This window comes from Leucopleurus acutus (genome assembly GCF_964270905.1).
Source record: "Leucopleurus acutus genome assembly, chromosome: 1".
Lineage (NCBI taxonomy): Eukaryota > Metazoa > Chordata > Mammalia > Artiodactyla > Delphinidae > Leucopleurus > Leucopleurus acutus.
Genome location: NC_139142.1, coordinates 31,739,178 through 31,757,863, shown reverse-complemented (window position 1 = coordinate 31,757,863; position 18,686 = coordinate 31,739,178). Strand labels below are relative to the sequence as shown.

Here is an 18,686-nt window from a genome sequence, read left to right as displayed (position 1 = left end):
AATGGTCATCTTTGAATCGGGTTTTTTCAGTATTCTATGTTCTTCTCGGTCTGAAAGAGTATTATGGTATCAAAGAGAAAGAAAGTCTTACTATTTGAGGTCTAAAAGAATCACCAAGATTAAATATACACACACATGAAATCATCATATGCACTCATGTAAATTGAGATTCAGATACAGTTTTCTTTAAGATATACAGGAGAGTCTCCCCCCAAATTAAAGATTGTTCAGATAATCTGGCTACTGCCACCTGACGATTTACCTGTGATGACTTTGGTACTCCATCCCCGCTTTGTTTTAAAAACTTTATTAAGGTATAATCACATACCATAAAATTTACCCATTGTAAATGTACAAGTTAATGAATTTGGTACCGTTATAGAGACGTGCGGTCATTACCAGAGAACGTTTCCATCACCCCCAAAGAAACTTTGTACCCATTTATAGTTATACCCCACTCCCTCCTCCAGGCAACCATGTATCTGCTTTCTGTCTCTATAGATTTATCTTTACTAGGCATTTCATATGAATGGAATCAAACACTATGTAGTATTTGCACATGGCTTCTTTCATTTAGTAAAATGTTTTTGAAGTTCAGCTATATTATTACACATATCAGTAATTCATTCCTTTTAATTGCTAAGTAATATTCCATTGTATGGGTATATCACAATTTGGTTATCTCTTCACCAGTAGACAAACATTTGGATTATTTCCAGTTCAAGGGTATTACGAATCATGCTGCTCTCAGTATTTGTATACATGTCTTTGGGTGGATATGTCTTTATTTTTCTTAGATAGATTCCCAGGAGTGGAATTTCTGGATTGAATGGTAAGTTTGTGTTTAACTTTTTAAAGAATTTGCCAGACTCTTTTCCATCATGGCTACCCAGTTTTACATTCCCATCAGCAAGGAATGAGGGTTTGAGTTTCTCCACATCCTTGTCTCTTGATAGTGTCTATTTAAAAAATTTTAGCCATTCTAGTAGGTATGTGGTGGTATCTCACTGTGGTTTTAATTTGTGGTTTCCTAACAGCTAATGATATTGAGCATCTTTTCATGTATTTAGTAGCTGTCCGTGCGTCTTTGAAATGTCTATTAAAATATTTTACCCATTTTAAAATCAGGCTGTTTGTCTTCTTATTGAGCTGTAAGGTTTACTTTACTTTTTATTTTTAAAACTTTATAGAATTTTAATTCTACAAATCCAGTTTTAAAAGCAAGCAGTTGGATAAGATGATTTAACACTCGATGATTTAATACCTTCTTTAAGAGGCCTTTAGAGTCTTTTACAGCTACCCAGTGTCCTGAGGCTAGGAGTGCAGCCATCCTTCACTTTTAGAAGAGGATATCGCTGCCCAGAGAAGAAAAGTGAGGGGTTCAGGTTACCCAACTCAGTTGGTTGCAAAGCCGGTATCTGCACTGTGACCCCACTGGAGACCGGGAGGCCAGGGGCGCATGCGGAAGCTTTTCTCTCTCCCCCGGGCCCAGTGTAGGTCCTGGTGTTGCCCCAGGGCTTGCCAGGAAGCAGGCCTGATGTGGACCTTGGACCCAGGCCTTGGACCTGTGTTTGGTAGAAGGGTGCGCTTGTTTGCTGGGTTGGATGCCAGGTGCCCGGGTGCCCGGAGATGATGGTCAGAGGGTCCTATTGGCTTTGGCTTTGCTGCCCATCCTTGGGGCATGCTGGATTTCACACGTGGCTCTCCTGGCAGCAGGGCACTTTGTCTCTTCTCACTTCATAAAGATTTCCAGCTAGGGCCTCCACGGTGGCAGTGCAGCTGTATGTCTTCACCCTCGGTGACCCTACCCTGCAGGAAGATTCACTCCCTGCACGTGGCTTCATGCTATGTGGGCTTCTGGGCCTGCATCTGGGCAATTGTGGAGGTCCTCGACTTCCCCGGGGAGACTGGAAACCCTCCTTCCTCTCCTTGAGCAGCAGATTTCTTTACTGATTGCTGGACCAGATGGGCAGTCCCAGACTCTCGTGTGGATGATGGGAGAAGTAAACAGAGTATTTTCTGTCGTCCTGCTCCAGAGGGAGATACGGCTCTTGGAGTACGGGGGGATCTTAATTGAATATTAAAATATCTCATAAGCCATTTTTCACTTGGCTTGTCATCGCCGTCCCTCTGAGAATGTTTGATTTCTCGCTTTCCCTTTGTTCCCTTTAAGACTCCTGACATGAAGCCACCCTGTGTGGAGGGGCTGAGCACACTGTGCAGGTCTATTTAGACTGTGAACTCTGCATCCGGCAGCAGCAACCAAATGTGCATTGCAGCTGCCAAAAAACTTCATTCAGTGGTTCACTGAATTCAATGGAAAGAGGTGTTAATAGAGTCAGGGAAGTGATGCCATTTTTAAAAATGACACTGTGTGGCTCTGCTCTGTGTTTCTTCTCCCTCAATGACTTCCAGATCAAACGTACACAGTTTGGCATCAAAAGGTGGCTCTTCTGGATCCCAGTTTGAGGCAAATAAGATGTTCAGCCTCATTACTCCTCTCCTCCTGCCACGTCTCACGTCTGCGGGTGATTGTCGGATAGGTCAGGATCACCCTGGCCGCTGCGGGAGTTGGGTCTTACATTGGCACATGAGAATTATAGCAGGGTCAGGTGTCACACGACTGCCAGGTTGCTGGCCTCAGCCTCAAGCGAGGGTCAGGGTCTCCATAGCTATTGAATCTTAAGATCCCAGAGGTGGGGTGTTGGCGTAAGAAAGGGATCAGGACTCTGTTCTTTCTCTCTCCCATGATAAGATGCAGGGAACTCTGCCGAGAGTTCTGGGAGCTCCAAATGGTGAAGGCTGTCATTATCGATGATCTGACTGGCGTTGCAGGCTATATGAGAACTTGCATTCTCCATAGTTAATGCTTGGAGAATAGAGCGTTCAGTCCTAAAAGATCTCTGGGGGTCTTGGGAAGAAGGGATTGTGTAACCACGGTGTCCGAGACCACGGTGCTCTTCTTCCCTCCCCCTCCCAAGGGAGAAAACAGAAAAATCTCGGAAGTATGCGTTCTCAACACAGGTAAAGATGCCTGCTCCCAGCTTTCACCAAGGAGGTGGAAATTGGTTCTTAGGGCACAAAGGAGCACTTGCTCTTTTTCCATATAAAGCACAGATATACATACAGTACACAAACAGGTATGCAATGTATCTTCGTTATTAACATTTCACTAGGAAATTAATTAGGAGAAAAAGTCTAAAAATACTCTTTAGATGGGCAATAAAAAAAAAAAGTTGAGAAACACTGTTCAAAATTAAGCTTTTGGGATCTTGATGAACGTAATTCAGAGTCCTGAAAGGTAAATAAAGTCTGAACTTACTCTGATCAGTAGAGGTTTTTGGTCTACAGAGAGAGCTGCCAACACTACTAGGACCATAAGTATTAGAACTTTGTTACTGAGAACTCCCTGCTCCTATCATCTGTGTTAGAAATTTCAAAGCAAACCCAGGGTGCAATTACTCATGTTTTCTCCCATTTTGTTTGCCCCCACCTCTGCTTGGGAATTGGGGTGCATGCTGTTTCAAGAGTTCAAAGTGTTCTAAGGATTCCCCATTCTTTGTAGTTCAGCATGCTGGAGAGAGAAATGTCCTTCTTACCTTCACTTTGCTTTTAGATGAGGATGGAGAAATAGCTGGGACTTTGGGAGGAAATGGCGCCATGTTGTCTTGTTTTCCTTAAGCTCTTCAGTGAAGGCCACTAAAAAGGTACTGGCTAGTACCTTTCGCAAGAGGGCAGGAAGGAGCTGGGGATATCAGAATTAGATGCCACAAGTGTGCCAACATCTCCTAACACTTCTGGCCAAAACTCAGGGCTGCTGGTGAAGATAGCCCTCCCAGCTCTCCCGAGGAAAGAGCAAGGGCTGACGGAGTCACGCTGGTACAGAGTTATGAGAAGGGGCCCTCCAGAGCCATGACAACTTGGGTCCCTTCCCTGGAATGGCAAGCACACACCTGGATTGTCTTACTGTTGGTGTCTGTCTGTGATTCTCTTTTCCTTCTTGTTCTTTTCTTCTTTCTTTTCCTTCTCTTTGGTCTGTTCACTGGGACTTGGCCGGGCCATGTGCAAACCCCAACCATTCAATAGTGCTGGAGAGTAGATAGTATTTACCTCAATAATGGTAGTCTCTTTTCGATTCTTTTTAACCCTCAATTCAGATGACGGGTCTAAGCCGACACCCACGATGGAGACCCAGCCGGTGTTCGATGGAGACGGTAAGCTCTTGTATTACTTCAGATTCGAATTCTCCCACCCATTTTCGGATTTGGGGAGGTCTTTCCTTCGGTTGTTTGTTTAAGCTTTACTATTATTGTTTTTTTCTTTTTTAATTTGAATTTTTCCCAGTTTAAGCCAGGTTGTTTTAACCTTTAAAAAAAATGCAAACCCTCCCAGGAACTAGTACACCCTCCACTTCTGGAAAGGCCCTCTCTTCTTGCCAGGCTTCCTGCCTGGCTCTAACGTCCAATAATAACAGAGCCTGCATGGACCCCGCGGACTGCCAAGACCAAGGAGCCGGGGCTGAGAAAGACAGGCCGGCAGCATCCCTTTTCTAAATGAATCAGCACTTAACAAGTTCCTGCAGTGCTCTGTGCCCAGCATTGTGGGAGGCCTCTGGGGGACAAAGGAGAAGTAGACGAGATGGAAGCCCTTGCTCTCAAGAGATTGGCAACTATAGGAGAACTTTGTGTATGGAACTCTATGGTCTCAGTTGTTTGTTTGTTTTCTGTGATAGACACGTATGGAAGAAAGAGATCACAGTGGTATGGGAAAAGATTCTGTGAAGAGAGGGAACGTGAGCTGGATTTTGAAAACGTGGGAGAGGAATCAGGGTGTTCCAGGCAGGGGAACTGGCGTGGGCAAAGGAGAGAATATGGTGGAGATGGGATATAGCGAGGAAAGTAGCAGGAAAGAGACTGGTATATGGAGCTGGTCTGGCTGAGTTGTAGGGACCTTGAGAGTTGAGTCGAGACATTTGGGAGAGGAGAAATTCTAGGTCAAGAGAAATAGTGGTGGTTGGTGGCAAAATAGAGGTTGGGTATCTCTGGAGGTATGAGGAGCGGACAGGAGGAGCTTGGGTGCAGAAGACTGGCTTTGATTTGGGTTTGAGCTGCTCAGGGCCTACATTCTTCCGTGTACTTTGCTAAGTACTCCAGGCTCCCATGAGGAGGGGCAGGAAACTCGGCAGAGTGCGGTTTCTAGAAAGTCTGACAATGAGATGTGGAGCTCAGTGCAATATATGGCAACCTTTCAGCAGCTTTCAGCCGAATATATCCAGGCTTGGATTCTAAGACTGGACAGTGGAATAAAAAGAAATGATGCCACTGGTTGGTTCTGTGGCTAAGGATGTCTCTAGCCCAGGCTCAGCTTTAGATAGAAATGTGAAACATCCTTTGCAGCTGGTCATGGAGTGGAACATATGTGTGTGTTCATGCCTAGAAGTTAAAATGTTTCTGTGATCCACAAATGTCCTAGATCATTGGTAAGTCTGGGACCCTGGAGGATTGACTGGGGAGGGGGGAGTGGAATGGAGACCATGTCAGCTTGGAAGACCTTCCCAACACACTCATGGAAGATCTCGTCGCTCTACAGTGTGTTCAGGGTCATCCTCAGACTTCCATGGCACCTGTCCACTGGGTGACCCCACCCCTGGAGAGCCTGGAGGCACGCTGGAACTCTCTGGATGGAGGAATTCAGCCTCTGTTCGATGAGAAACTATTAGAAAGGGGATTGAAGCACACATTAGACCCATTACTTTCTTCCCCACGTGAAGCAGAATCTCAGCAAGTTAAAACCTGCTGCGGCTTAGCTGTTTCCTCTAAAATGGTCTCTGTGGTTTCTTTGGCATTCGTTTGTTGATTTACCCCCTTTAAATCTTCTTCCAGGGAAGCAGCTGAGAAAGGCTTGGCTTGGCGCGTGTTCCTCACCTCCTGGGATAATATTTTTATTCCTGGATGGAGTGGCTCAGTGCCTCTGGACTCTGACCACTCGGCTTCCCAGCACGGGAGGCCCTGGTTGGCTCCTATGAGCTGATGGGGAGATGATCTTCCATAGAAAGGAAGCAAGAGGGTGTTGGGACAAAGTGGATATGGGATGAGGGAGATGGCTCCAGCCTTGATGCCTCAGGCTTTTAGAAAAGCTGTTAAAAAGTCTGGGGGTTACACTCCAAGTTACATACTCTCTTTGCCCAGACATTATTTTCTCTCTCCTTCTTTTTTCAGAAATCACAGCTCCCACTCTCTGGATTAAGCACTTGGTAATCAAGGACTCCAAACTGAACAATACCAATGTAAGAAATTCAGGTAAATAATCTGCCTTGGATTATGTATTGATATGTACTTGCTCTGTCCACGGGTGCTGTATGGTTGCTTCGTGACTATCACTGTGTGGCCTTGGGCAAGTCATTTAACAAGTTTGGCCTTCAGTTTTTTCCACAGCTGTAAAATGCGGAGATGAGATGGGATTATTCCCTTCCAACTTTGTCTTCAGTTAATAGTTTAGGGATCGTCTTTCATGAGTAGCTGATCCTTTTAGCTAAAAAAAAGTTTGATGGTATGTTTTAATATTTTAATTGACTTTCTATATGCCATGCAGAAGAATTTGAAAGAAGAATGGCTGGGCATAGAGAAGTTGGACTTCAAACCTTAAGAGCCTTGGATCTATGTGTTTTTAAGGCTCTAAATAGCTGACTCCAATCTTATCTTTGCTGGTTTGATCTTTTGAGGGTCTTGTGAGTGTTCAGGTTTTGGTACTGGCTGAACCCTTGTAGAAAGGTGGTAATTTCTGAAGAGTGGTCAGATTAGAGTTCATTTACCATCAATGAAGACCAAAGTTGTTAAAGTTCATTTACCATCAAAAAAGACCAGATGTCCATCGACAGGAAAACATATTAACAGATCCAATCAGTATCTCTGTCCGGGGTGGGGATCATCCTTCTTTCAGCCTCAGACTTCGTTGTGAGAAACGCTACTTGGCATATTTATGCCTGGTTGTTGAATTTAGCCGTATCATCGTTTCCTGATAGATAGCGAGGACTGTAAACTACATCCCTTTCACCTGGCAGGCAGGGTTTTGCATGACCATTAATGAATGGGTGTGCTGTCCTTGCCCCCCTTTTGGTTTATCTCTATAGTATGCCAGCTTTGTCCTAAAGGTCATGGGGACTGGAGTGCACGGAATGGTTTAGACCATGAGGTGAAGTCACATAGCCCTGGTTGATTTTTTTCTGCTGAGTACCTCGGCATGTGTCTGGTTCCCTGTTTGATAGAAGCTGGAGGAGGTGTGGGATGCTGGGGTGGGAAGGAGCCCATGTGACGTCCCGTGGGCCAGAGTCTTTGACAGAACAGTGCCATGGTTAAAACACAGGCTTTGGAATCAGCAAACAGGGGTTCTCGTTCTGGCTCCAACACTTAGTAAGTGACCCAGTCAAGTTACATGCCTGCCCCACCCCTGCCCCGGCCACGCCCACAGAGCCTCAGTTCTCAGCCAGGATCATAATCTCTCCCTTAAAGGACGGTGAGTAAAGATTAACTGAGTTAGTCTGTATGGTACTTAACCAATGTCTGGCTAAGTGATAAATAGTAAGTGCATGATAAATTGTAGGTATAATTGTATTTATTATTATCATCATCATTGGGAGGGAAAATGGGACTATTATCGATACTTCTTCTAGTGAGAATTCTTCAATCGGGAAAGAATTTGTGATTGTCACCCTAAGCAAAAACATCTATTAGGAAGCTTCTTAGATCCTTCCTCCACTCTCCCTTCACCGTTAGGCAAATATGATAAGTCAAAGAGAAGTGGTTTTGGTGCCTGTGGTATCTGGAAGTGATATCTGCAAAAGGTCCCCGCATTCCCTGAGCCCCCAGTAGGTCTGCAGAGCCCCAGTAGGAGGCTCAATTCTCATACGGTGACCAAGGGGTAGAGAAGAGGGAGAGCTCTCTCTGAAATTACGCAGCACCTTTTGCCTGAAGCATTCGTTTGACATTTAGCAACTGCTTCCATGATTTTTTTCCGCCTACCAGTGGTTAATTTCTCTACCCAAGTTATACTCTGTGAAGGCAAGGGCTTTACTGCCTGTCTGTTGTATCTATTAGCGAATCTAGCTCAACGTGTTTGCTTTGGAGAAGGATGAGGAGAAAAGATCATCATCAGTAAAGTCAGAATCATCAGTGTCATCATAGCTAGTCCATATCAGTTATGTGTTATCTCATTTGAGTGTCACCATAACCCTGTAAGTATTGTTATTATCCCCATTTTACAGATGAAGAGTCAAAGGATGAGAGAGAGGAAGTAACTTGTCCTGGGTCACAGCTAGTAAGTGGTGGGGCTGGAGAAAATGATTCATCTTTGGGAATAGAGCACCTATCTTCTTGGGCTGCATTCTCTGTGTATAGTAAAGAGGCAGTGTCAAGTTTGGTGATGTTTCTTCCGCTCAAGTCCTTCCCCTTCCCACTCATTCTTCCCCTGTGTAGTTTCCAATTGCATGAGTATGGGATCATATTGAAAAATGGTTTCCAGGCAGGTACAATCCCCTTCCTTTTGTGAGAGGCACCCAGCCACCTTTACTTTTTCCTGGTTTGCCCCAGTTATGTCTGTAAGTTTAGCGTATAGGACAGGATAGTTGGAGGAGAGCTAAAGGTTCCCTGGGAGTAACTGAGACCAGCAATCATTATCAGAGGTCGATACCATAGGCATTTTCTAATAAACTAGGGACATTCTCCATCATGATCAGGTGGTAAAACTGACTGAGTGCCTGTCAACCTTTTTGATGTAATTAGGTGTGAGGGACACTGTGTCACACAGGCATGTAACAGAGGTTGGCCAATGGCCGCTTGCCTGATTTTGCAAACAAAGTTGTCTTGGAACACAGCCATGTCCATTTCTTTACATACTGTCTATGGCTGTTTCCGTGCTGCAACCATTGAGTTGAAGAGTTGTGACAGAGACCGTCTGGCCTGTAAAGCCTAAGATATGATCTGATCCTTTACAGAAAAAAAGTTTGCTGGCCCCGTTATATAAGGTTGAAGTAGAAGCATTTGGATGGGAGCGTGTGTAGGGGGGTGTGTCTTTCTCAGGTTTTGGGGCCCCTTTCCTAGAAGTGGGGACTGTGCCTCCTGAGATGTTTCCTGACATGCCTGGGGAAGCCTGCATTAGCGCAAAACTCTTTAGGCAGCTCACGTGGCACTTTCTGCTCTCGCGTGAGCTTTAACATCCTGTCCTGTGTGTGCTCTCACAAGTGGGTTGCCCAGGAAGCATCCTGAGGCTTGGCCTTCCTAGGTGGGGGGTAGGGAATCTTTTGTACGTAGATGAGGTCAACCACGTAAGGGTAGAATCCTGGGCTTTGGTATCAGGCAAACCTATAGACCTGGCTTCTGATGCTTGCTCCCCACTGAGAGGCTGGGTTACCTTGAGAAAGTTAATTAACTACCCCGAGCTCTGATTTCCTTACTTATTAGTTAAAATCATTAATGCCTTGCAGGATTTTTCTGAGAATTTAATGTATCTAAAATGCCTGGCACATAGTAGGTGTACGTGAATTATTGAAAACAAACTCAATGGAATATCCTGATGTATTGTGCTAGCCACTTTTCACATGATCTCACTTGGTCTGATGAGAAGTCAGTAGACTCGTATGTTAACTTGGGTCTGGGCGGCTGGTTCTGGTATGGACTAGAGCCTCTGAGTCAGGCCCCTGGGACGCTTTCCCATTAGAGTTTAATGAAAGACTCTGGGTCCAGGAGAGCTTCTGCCCTTGCCTCTGGGGAGGTTGGAGTGGGACTCTGAGAGCCAACTGAGTGAGAGCTCTTCTTCTCAGCTTTCTCTCTCTCAGAGGCAAAAAGGCATCCCAGTTTCTTTTACACCCCAAACATCCTTCTTTCACACTCAGACCCTGTGACGCCAGGTTTGTCTTCTGGCCTGGGGACTGTTGATGTTGGAAAGGTTCCACTGGGCAGCTGAAGTGTTGCAATAACATGACACACATGCCTGCAGACTTATCCTGTCTCCTTCCCTCCTCCCGGAGGTTTTGGCCCTCGTTTTTAAGGCTTTGTCATGTGTTCATCATGGTCAGTGTCTCCTTCTGAGTATGTGGCAGGGTCAGCGGCAGCAGGTTTGCCCGTTGGACTTCTGTTTGATTCTCGCCTCCATTGTACCAGGACTTCTTCTTGCAACCGGGCAGACAGCGCACCTGGCGGCGAACATCCTAGAATTTGAGAGACAGCATCTTCTCCTATGCAAGCTGGCCAGAGACTCTGTTCTGCTTTTATAAGAAAACAGGAACTCTTGCTGAGTTTTTGGTATCAGGGGCTAGTGACGAAGGCATTTCTCAATATAACTAGAATTTCAAAACATTGTAATCATCTATAATACATCTTAGAGAAGAGAGTAAAGGGATTAAGGAAATGACAATAATTAGGCTTCATCTCATCCTTCATCCGTATCTTACTGCTTTGGATTTTACTACATGCCGGCACCTTCCCACCGCTGTGATTGATAGAAGTCTTGTTTTTTCTCTCTTTCTGTATGACAAAACTCTGTGCTTTCTCCTCTGGGAAAAGGCCATCTCCCAGGAAATGTGGTCGCGTGAGCCCTCACTCTTTTCTTATTGCAAACCATGCCCTCAAGGCATGTACGAAGGCCCCTTGCCTCTGTCTCCGCCTGGTTCCCTCCTGTGGCCACCCTGAGGTCACTGGACTTCCCTTCCTCCCCCCACCCCCATTTCTTTCTTTCCTTTCTCTCCATCTTTTCTAGTTCACTTCCTTCACGATCTGATCTGGGACTCCAAGAAGCCCTAGAACCTGGCCCTGTGGGTTAAATCCAAAAGGACCACGCCTTTCCTTCCTTACCTCCTTGCCCGGCAGACCCTCCTTCTGTAGATCTGTGAATGCAGCGGCTGGTGGTAACTCTGCTCCCTGCAAACAAGCCATCAGCGGGGACACAAGGTGGAAATGCATTTCTTATAAGTTCTGCCACGACAGTGACCCCTGTCCCCCTGGTAAGTGAGAGTGTTTGCCTCTCTCACCATCTACATCACAAGGAAGCTGTTTACAGGCTCCTGTCCTGACCTGCCAGGCTCAGATCGGTGCTCTTCTAGGCCTGCTTTTTGGGCCCACGGGTCACATTTTGTATGCTCCTCCCTCACCTGGAAGCTCCTGCTGGATTGGCTGCTGCTAGGACTGGGATTTTGGGTCACAGAGGCAACAGCACCTCCTGGCTGGATCCCCCACCCCCCAAACCAGTGCTCTTGGCCTGCCCAGAAACCGCGGGGTGATGTAATAACCTTAGGCCTGGAAAAATAAACAGTTCTCAGAGAAACCAGCGGTAGCTGTTGTAAGCAAATACCTCACAGCCACCTGGAACCTCACACACAACGTGGCTGGAAGGAAGAACGAGTCATCCACGAACGTTAGCCGCCGCGGATGGGGCTGGGCTCGTGTGCATTTAAAATACCTGTATAAAAACAGATCCTTGGTGTTTATGTCTGTCACTGGCCTTCTGGACGTCTGCCCATCTATCTTATGCAGGTGTCTTGGTCCACCAGGGCCAGTAGAATAGAGTCGGGGACAGGCATGGGTGGCCATCCCTATGGCTTTCTCCCTGGCAACAAAGGCCTTTCTCAAGTTCTCCCTTTGCCAGGAGGAGCTGAAACACGTCCGGAGGCCTCAGAGAGCCTGGCTCCACAGTCCGTCTTAACCTGGTTTTAAAATTAGTCTTCCCTGTGGCCTTGCTCCTGCACCCCATGTTGTCTGCTTGGAACACAGAGGTGCAGTGGTGGCTGGGGGGATCTGGAAGTTGCTCCACCAGCAAAGATTTTATTGAGTATGTATGCCTTGTGGCGTTAAGGGCAAACCCACCACATCCCAATGTTCTCCTTTGGCCTCTGCTGCTAAAAAGACCTAATTGAAGGCCCTGCCGAGGTATTGGAATTGGCTTCTGCCACTTTGCTAGAAGGCAACTACTATCTCTGCTTTGGTCCGAGGGTCCTCATTCTGTGTTTATTTGTAAAATGGCTTTGGAAGTAAACAGGGTATATATCTTACTAACACACTCACATGTGCAACATTATTGTTCGGGGGATGAAGTGTGAAGTTATGATACTTTATGTGACAAATTAAAAAATATCTCTTCCATCTCCCCGCCTTGGCCCGTGACCCCTCCTTCCTTCTCGCCTGAATTTTTATTTGCTAGCTCTTGTCCTTAAAGGACAGAGCTTATCCGGTCAAGGTGAACAAAGTTACTGAGGAAAACTAGAAAGACGCCAGCTTGCCACTGCTCAGTACTTGTCCCTGCAAAACCACTCTGAAGCGTTTCGTATTCTTTCTGGTGGAAGGGTCATATGAGCTCACTTAATGGCATGAGTCAGTAGAGGTGGAGCCTTTTCTAAAATTTGAGTGGATGTGAGTCAGTGATGCTTTGGGGGAAAAGTTTGAAAAAAATGCCTATATACTATATTGGGACAATCCATCCTAGAAGAAATATCTTGTTTTCCTCCACTTCTCAGTTTCTGTCTGTGTGGGAAGGACGAGGTCACTGCTTCAGACAACAGTGAACAGGGCATGGCCATTTTAGGTGCCCCAGGGAGAAATTATTTAGACAGGCTGGTTGGTTTGTAATTGTCCCTTACACCCCCTCACCCACTACACTTCATCCCAACACTGTGCCCTATTTACAGAGCCCCCTGCAAACGCTCCTGTGAGTGGGTGCTTCGGGGACGTGGGGCAGGCGTTGTTAGTTTTGTTCTGGGGGGAGCCTCTGAGCCACAGATGGCTGGACACAGTATGACCGTGGACAGGGGTGCCAGGCATGGGGGCGAATCTGAAGGCCCCCAGCAGCCTTGCGCCTCACTCAGCCACTTGCTGGTGCTTGGGCTCCCCTGGGGTGGGGGAGGCTGAGCTGGATCCCCCTCTGAGCCGTGGGGAAGCTCTGGGCTAGTAGTAAGACTGTGGGCTGTGGGAACCGGAGCCTCTAGTACCACCGCTTCATTTTATTTTTTACATCTTATGTTTACATTTTATTTTTTACATCTTTATTGGAGTGTAATTGCTTTACAATGGTGTGTTAGTTTCTGCTGCATAACAAAGTGAATCAGCTATACGTATACATATATCCCCATATCCCCTCCCTCTTGCGTCTCCCTCCTACCCTCCCTATCCCACCTATCCCTCCTACCCTCCCTATCCCACCCCTCTAGTTGGCCACAAAGCACCGAGCTGATCTCCCTGTGCTATGCGGCTGCTTCCCACTAGCTATCTATTTTATATGTCCACGCCACTCTCTCGCTTCGTCCCAGCTTACCCTTCCCTCTCCCCGTGTCCTCAAGTCCATTCTCTACGTCTGCGTCTTTATTCCTGTCCTGCCCCTAGGTTTGTCAGAACCATTTTTTCGTTTTTTTTAGATTCCATATATATGTGTTAGCATACGGTATTTGTTTTTCTCTTTCTGACTTACTTCACTCTCTATGACTGACTCTAGGTCCATCCACCTCACTACAAATAACTCAATTTCGTTTCCTTTTATGGCTGAGTAATATTCCATTGTATATATGTGCCCCATCTTCTTTATCCATTCATCTGTCGATGGACACTTAGGTTGCTTCCATGTCCTGGCTATTGTAAATAGTGCTGCAATGAACATTGTGGTACATGACTCTTTTTGAATTATGGTTTTCTCAGGGTATATGCCCAGTAGTGGGATTGCTGGGTCATATGGTAGTTCTATTTTTAGTTTTTTTAAGGAACCTCCATACTGTTCTCCATAGTGGCTGTATCAATTTACATTGCCACCAACAGTGCAAGAGGGTTCCCTTTTCTCCACACCCTCTCCAGCATTTATTGTTTGTAGATTTTCTAATGATGCCCATTCTAAGTGGTGTGAGGTGATACCTCATTGTAGTTTTGATTGGCATTTCTCTAATGATTAGTGATGTTGAGCATCCTTTCATGTGTTTGTTGGCAATCTGTATATCTTCTTTGGAGAAATATCTATTTAGGTCTTCTGCCCATTTTTGGATTGTGTTGTCTGTTTTTTTGATATTGAGCTGCATGAGCTGCTTGTATATTTTGGAGATTAATCCTTTGTCAGTTGCAAATATTTTCTCCCATTCTGAGGGTTGTCTTTTCGTCTAGTTTATGCTTTCCTTTGCTGTGCAGAAGCTTTTAAGTTTCATTAGGTCCCATTTGGTTATTTTTGTTTTTATTTCCATTTCTCTAGGAGGTGGGTCAGAAAGGATCTTGCTGTGATTTATGTCATAGAGTGTTCTGCCTGTGTTTTCCTCTAAGAGTTCTATAGTGTCTGGCCTTACATTTAGGTCTTTCATCCATTTTGAGTTTATTTTTGTGTATGGTGTTAGGAATTGTTCTAATTTCATTCTTTTACATGTAGCTGTCCAGTTTTCCCAGCACTGCTTATTGAAGAGGCTGTCTTTTCTCCATCGTATATTCTTGCGTCCTTTGTCAAAGGTGAGGTGACCATATGTGCCACCACTTCATTTTAAATGAGGAAAAGGAGCCCGGACTAGCAAGGACCTTGCCCAGGGCCACAGGCCCATCAATAGCTCTCGTGTGCCAAGGCCTCTACTTGGTGCTAAGGGGGCCAAGGAAAGAAACAGAAGGAGCATCTAAGGAAGGAGCTGACCCTCAGGCAGTGGTGTGTCAAAGACAGGGGCGGAGGCGCGGTCCACCCCAGAGGGGAGGGATATTCTCTCACAGACATTGTTTTGAGTTGCTGACATAGTGATCTTTGAAAGTAGACTGGTTCTTAGTTATGTTATTATTTTTTTAGGTAAACTAAAGACAGTGTGCCCCTCATTGCCTGTACCTAGAGCAGGTCATCCCTGCAGTCCACCTGAGAGCCTGGTCATTCACGGGGATGGGTCAGGAAGGCCGGGTTTGCTGTACATTGACTGAGGACACTGCTACCCTAGACCAGCTAATAACCTACCACTTATCAACTAACTGTGGCCCTGGGTTCAATGCTTTACATATACCATTGTGTTTCATCCTCACAATGGCCCTGTGAGGCCTGTGCTGTGGTTACCGTACTTTTACAGGTAAGGACCCAGGACTTGAGAGCTAAAGTAAACCGAGCTAACAAGTGGTGGAGGCTGATCCGTCTGGCCCCAAGCCCGCGCTCTTGATCACCGAGCTATTCTGCCTCTATTCTGATCATTGTTGACTTCCGTGAGCAGTGACAGAAACTCCCACGTGCCAGGCCTGGGCTGGAGCGTGCAGGGGCAGGAGTGCTAGGCGCTTACTCTTGTTCTCAGCCTTGGCGAGGAAGCCCAGGTATCCCCGTCTCACCCTGACTCCTGCTCCTAGAAGCTCTTCCCTCTGACTGCTGGAGTTCCCCCTGGTGTTTGGGAACAGCCATCCAACTGAGCTTTCACACCATCCTCATTTCTCCCATGACCAGAGCTGAACAGCATCTCTTCACTTGGCCAGTGAGTTCATCAGAAGGGGTGCCCTTCTCCAGACACGTGGTCCAAGGTCCCTTTGTAGGTTAAGATTGGGTGATGATGTTATCTTTTTCACATCATTTGCCTGCCTACTCTATGGGGAAAAGGGCCTTCAGATTAAATTAAATGGAGAAACCCATTCCAGTGGAAGAGGTGACATTTTAAATTTGTGCATATTCTGTTTCTGTTCTCACTCCCTCCACCCCTACTTGACGCACACCTGAGCACAATTTCAAGGACTGACTTTGTTCTGTTTATCAGGGAGTCTGCCTCTTCCCTGCCCTGACAGGACCTCTGTTTTCTTGACCATTGTCTGTTCCAAAGGGAGCCCTGAGGAATGGTTCTTTGAGGTCCCCTCCTCTTCAGGGTTTTCTCAGAGTCCCTGGAGGACTCTGAGACTTGGGGATTGGTGACGGCCAAGTGGCAGCTTGGTGCCAGACATGATGGGAGGGCAGAAAAGCAGTGTTCCAGGGGATGGGTGCTGAACCCCGTGTGGCCAAATGAACAGAAAGGGCTGTTCAGTGATGTCCTGTGAATCACTCCCCAAGATCGTGCACTCTGAAGCATCTCCTCCTTGGAGACCACGTGTCCAGTCCCTGGGCCAAGCCCTCAAAAAGAGGGGAGTCAGTGCCTTCAAGCTTGGTCCCCCTGGTCCCTCCTTTCGCTCCTGCAGTCTCCTCTTCGGCCAGATTCTCTGCAACTGTCCCGACAGCGCACGCCACTCACGCCGACCCAGAGGCTCCCGAGGCAGGAGCCGTGTGATTTCTTACGCCTCTGGAATTTCATGTTGTGATTCAGGAAAAGTTGTTTTTAACAGAAGGCTTGTTATTTTGGGTTATCCTTCAGCATTTCATTCATTTTTGATAAGAGGCTAAGTGGGTGTGAGGTATTTGAAGGGGCTTCAGGGTAACTGTAGCCGACACAACGCTAGTGTTTCCCTTAATATTCTTGGCCCAGTGGGATGATTCCTTTTGCAACGAAACATAGATAAGCTCCTCTTGTTTTTCAGGCGGGTAACTGTGTATTGATTTTTCCCTTAAGAAAATCTAGTGCCGGATGGTCTGAGGATTGAATGTGGCATTTCCCAGGATGAGTCAAAGGGACACATTTTCTTTTTCTGGCCTCTGTGGTCTCATCCCCCATGACTTGGCCTTGACTCAGAGGTGGGTGGTCCCACCCTGAAGTGTCAGAGGCTAGAACAGAATCCTGTGGCTCGAGGTGGAACAGCAGAGATCCAGCAATAGAGGGGTTCTTGGGCTAAATACTCTGTGGATCCTTTATACCCAAGACCCTGTGGTTCTCCTATGAGTGAGGCGCCGCAGGTCAGGGATGGGTGTGGGGAAGGATCAGGAAGTACGCGATAGCTTGCAGTCTTGTTAAGTCCTGGTGCTAAGGGTGAGGGGTCCAGGAGGGGAACAGATACTCAGACTCAGCAGAGAGAGGCTTTGCTCTAGGTGGGACCCCCCAGGGAAAGCTTTGGGGATGGAGGAGGCCCGGAATGAGGGTAAGTTAAGATCTTGTGGTTAGTCCTTTCTTCTTGCTGCGTCTGACAAAACTTTTCTGACCTCTCCAGAGCCTGCCATGGTACCAGCGTACACCCAGTACCAGCCTGTGTGAGAGCCTGGGGCCAGGAAGGCCCCTGACCCCCTCTGCATCCTCTCTGTTGGCCTTATCTCCTCTGTTACTCAGGATCCCACGTTAGATCTGAGACGCCAGGAGTACCATCCTCCCTCAGGACATTGCCCTCAGCCCTGTCAGCATCCCACTTCCCTTGTCTGTAGTATAGGCAATGCTCAGTCAGGGCAGCCCGAGAAGCTGCCCTTAATTAGCAACTGAGCCGCCACTCAGAGAAGAGCCTCTGGTTCTTTCTCTGGGAAGATGGCATCATTCATCAAGGCGTCTTCCCAATTCATGTCTCTATGACCCATGACTCTTCTCAGCTTCTCTGTGTATGGTTTTCTGTAAGATTTGGCTCTTTTCTTGGTCTCATTTTTCATAGGGACCTAGTGATGGTTAATTTTAGGGGCCAACTTGGCTGGGCCACAGTAGCCAGTTTGGTCAAACACTAGTGTAGACGTTGCTGCAAAGGTATTATTTTAGATGTGATTAACATTTATCATCAATTGACTTGAAGTAAAGCAGATGACCCTCTGTGATGTGGGTGGGCCACATCCAATCAGCTGAAGGCCTTAAGAGCAAAACCTGAGATTTCTTGAAGAAGGAATTCTGCCTCCAGACTGTAACATAGAAATCCTGCCTGAGTTTCTAGCCTGCTGGCTTGACCTGTTGATTTTGGACTTGAGACTGCCCCATCACTCTTACCTGAATTTCCAGCTTGCCAGCCTGGAGCCAATTCCTTAAAATAAATCTCTCTCTCTCTCTCTTTTTTTTTTTTTTTTTTTGCGCTATGCAGGCCTCTCACTGTTGTGGCCTCTCCCGTTGCGGAGCACAGGCTCCGGACGCTCAGGCTCAGCGGCCACGGCTCACGGGCCCAGCCACTCCACAGCTGGATCTTCCCAGACAGGGGCACGAACCCGTGTCCCCTGCATCGGCAGGTGGACTCTCAACCACTGTGCCACCAGGGAAGCCCTCTCTCTCTCTCCATATACATATGCATCCATTTCCATATATATATATTTTAAATCTATCTATCATCTATCTATCTATCTATCTATCGATCATCTATCTATTTTTTTCTGTTGGTTCAGTTTCTCTGGAGAACCCTGACTGCTAGTGATCCTCTCTGACTACTGCCTTTTCTCTCCTCCCGTCTCCCCTGGCCTCCATCACCATAAGGTTCCCCTGCTCTTTCTCCCAAGAGTTCAAGATATGACTGGCTCACCAGTACCTGCTCACTCAGGTGTTGGGTTGCCCAGCATCCCAGCTTTTTTGTCTGCTCCTTCCTGCAGCAGCTTCTCCTCTGGAAGGCCGCAGCCAGAAACAAAGACCAGTCCAAGGACCTGAAACACAAATCTTTTAATGTTTATGTTTGTTGGACACTTTTTTTTCTTAAGTGAAGAAGAAAAAAGACACAGATGATAAAGTAGAAAAAGTTCCCAGAAACAAAGGATAAACTGTGGGCTAAAACCAAAATTGGGGATTAGCTGAGGGTTGAGGTTGTGCACGCTCCCTTTGCTCCTAATTACCACAGGTCACTGAGAGGCACAGAGGCAGGGGCTGGCCGTAGCAGACGGGGCTGTCCTCCACGCTCCTCCTGTCTTGGCTGGACACCTGA

The 18,686-nt window shown here is 46.7% G+C and overlaps 1 protein-coding gene across 3 annotated transcripts in view; it reads left to right on the top strand.

Moving 5' to 3' along the window:
* The window catches only part of SMOC1 (SPARC related modular calcium binding 1), a 152,376-nt gene that overhangs the window by 109,007 nt on the left and 24,683 nt on the right, over nucleotides 1-18,686 (top strand). For all 3 annotated transcript variants that reach the window (XM_082838285.1, XM_082838287.1, XM_082838286.1), the window contains exons 6-7: nucleotides 4,158-4,214; nucleotides 6,219-6,299. In XM_082838285.1, coding sequence (XP_082694411.1) covers nucleotides 4,158-4,214; nucleotides 6,219-6,299 — 138 coding nt within the window. The remainder of the gene's footprint in view (nucleotides 1-4,157; nucleotides 4,215-6,218; nucleotides 6,300-18,686) is intronic.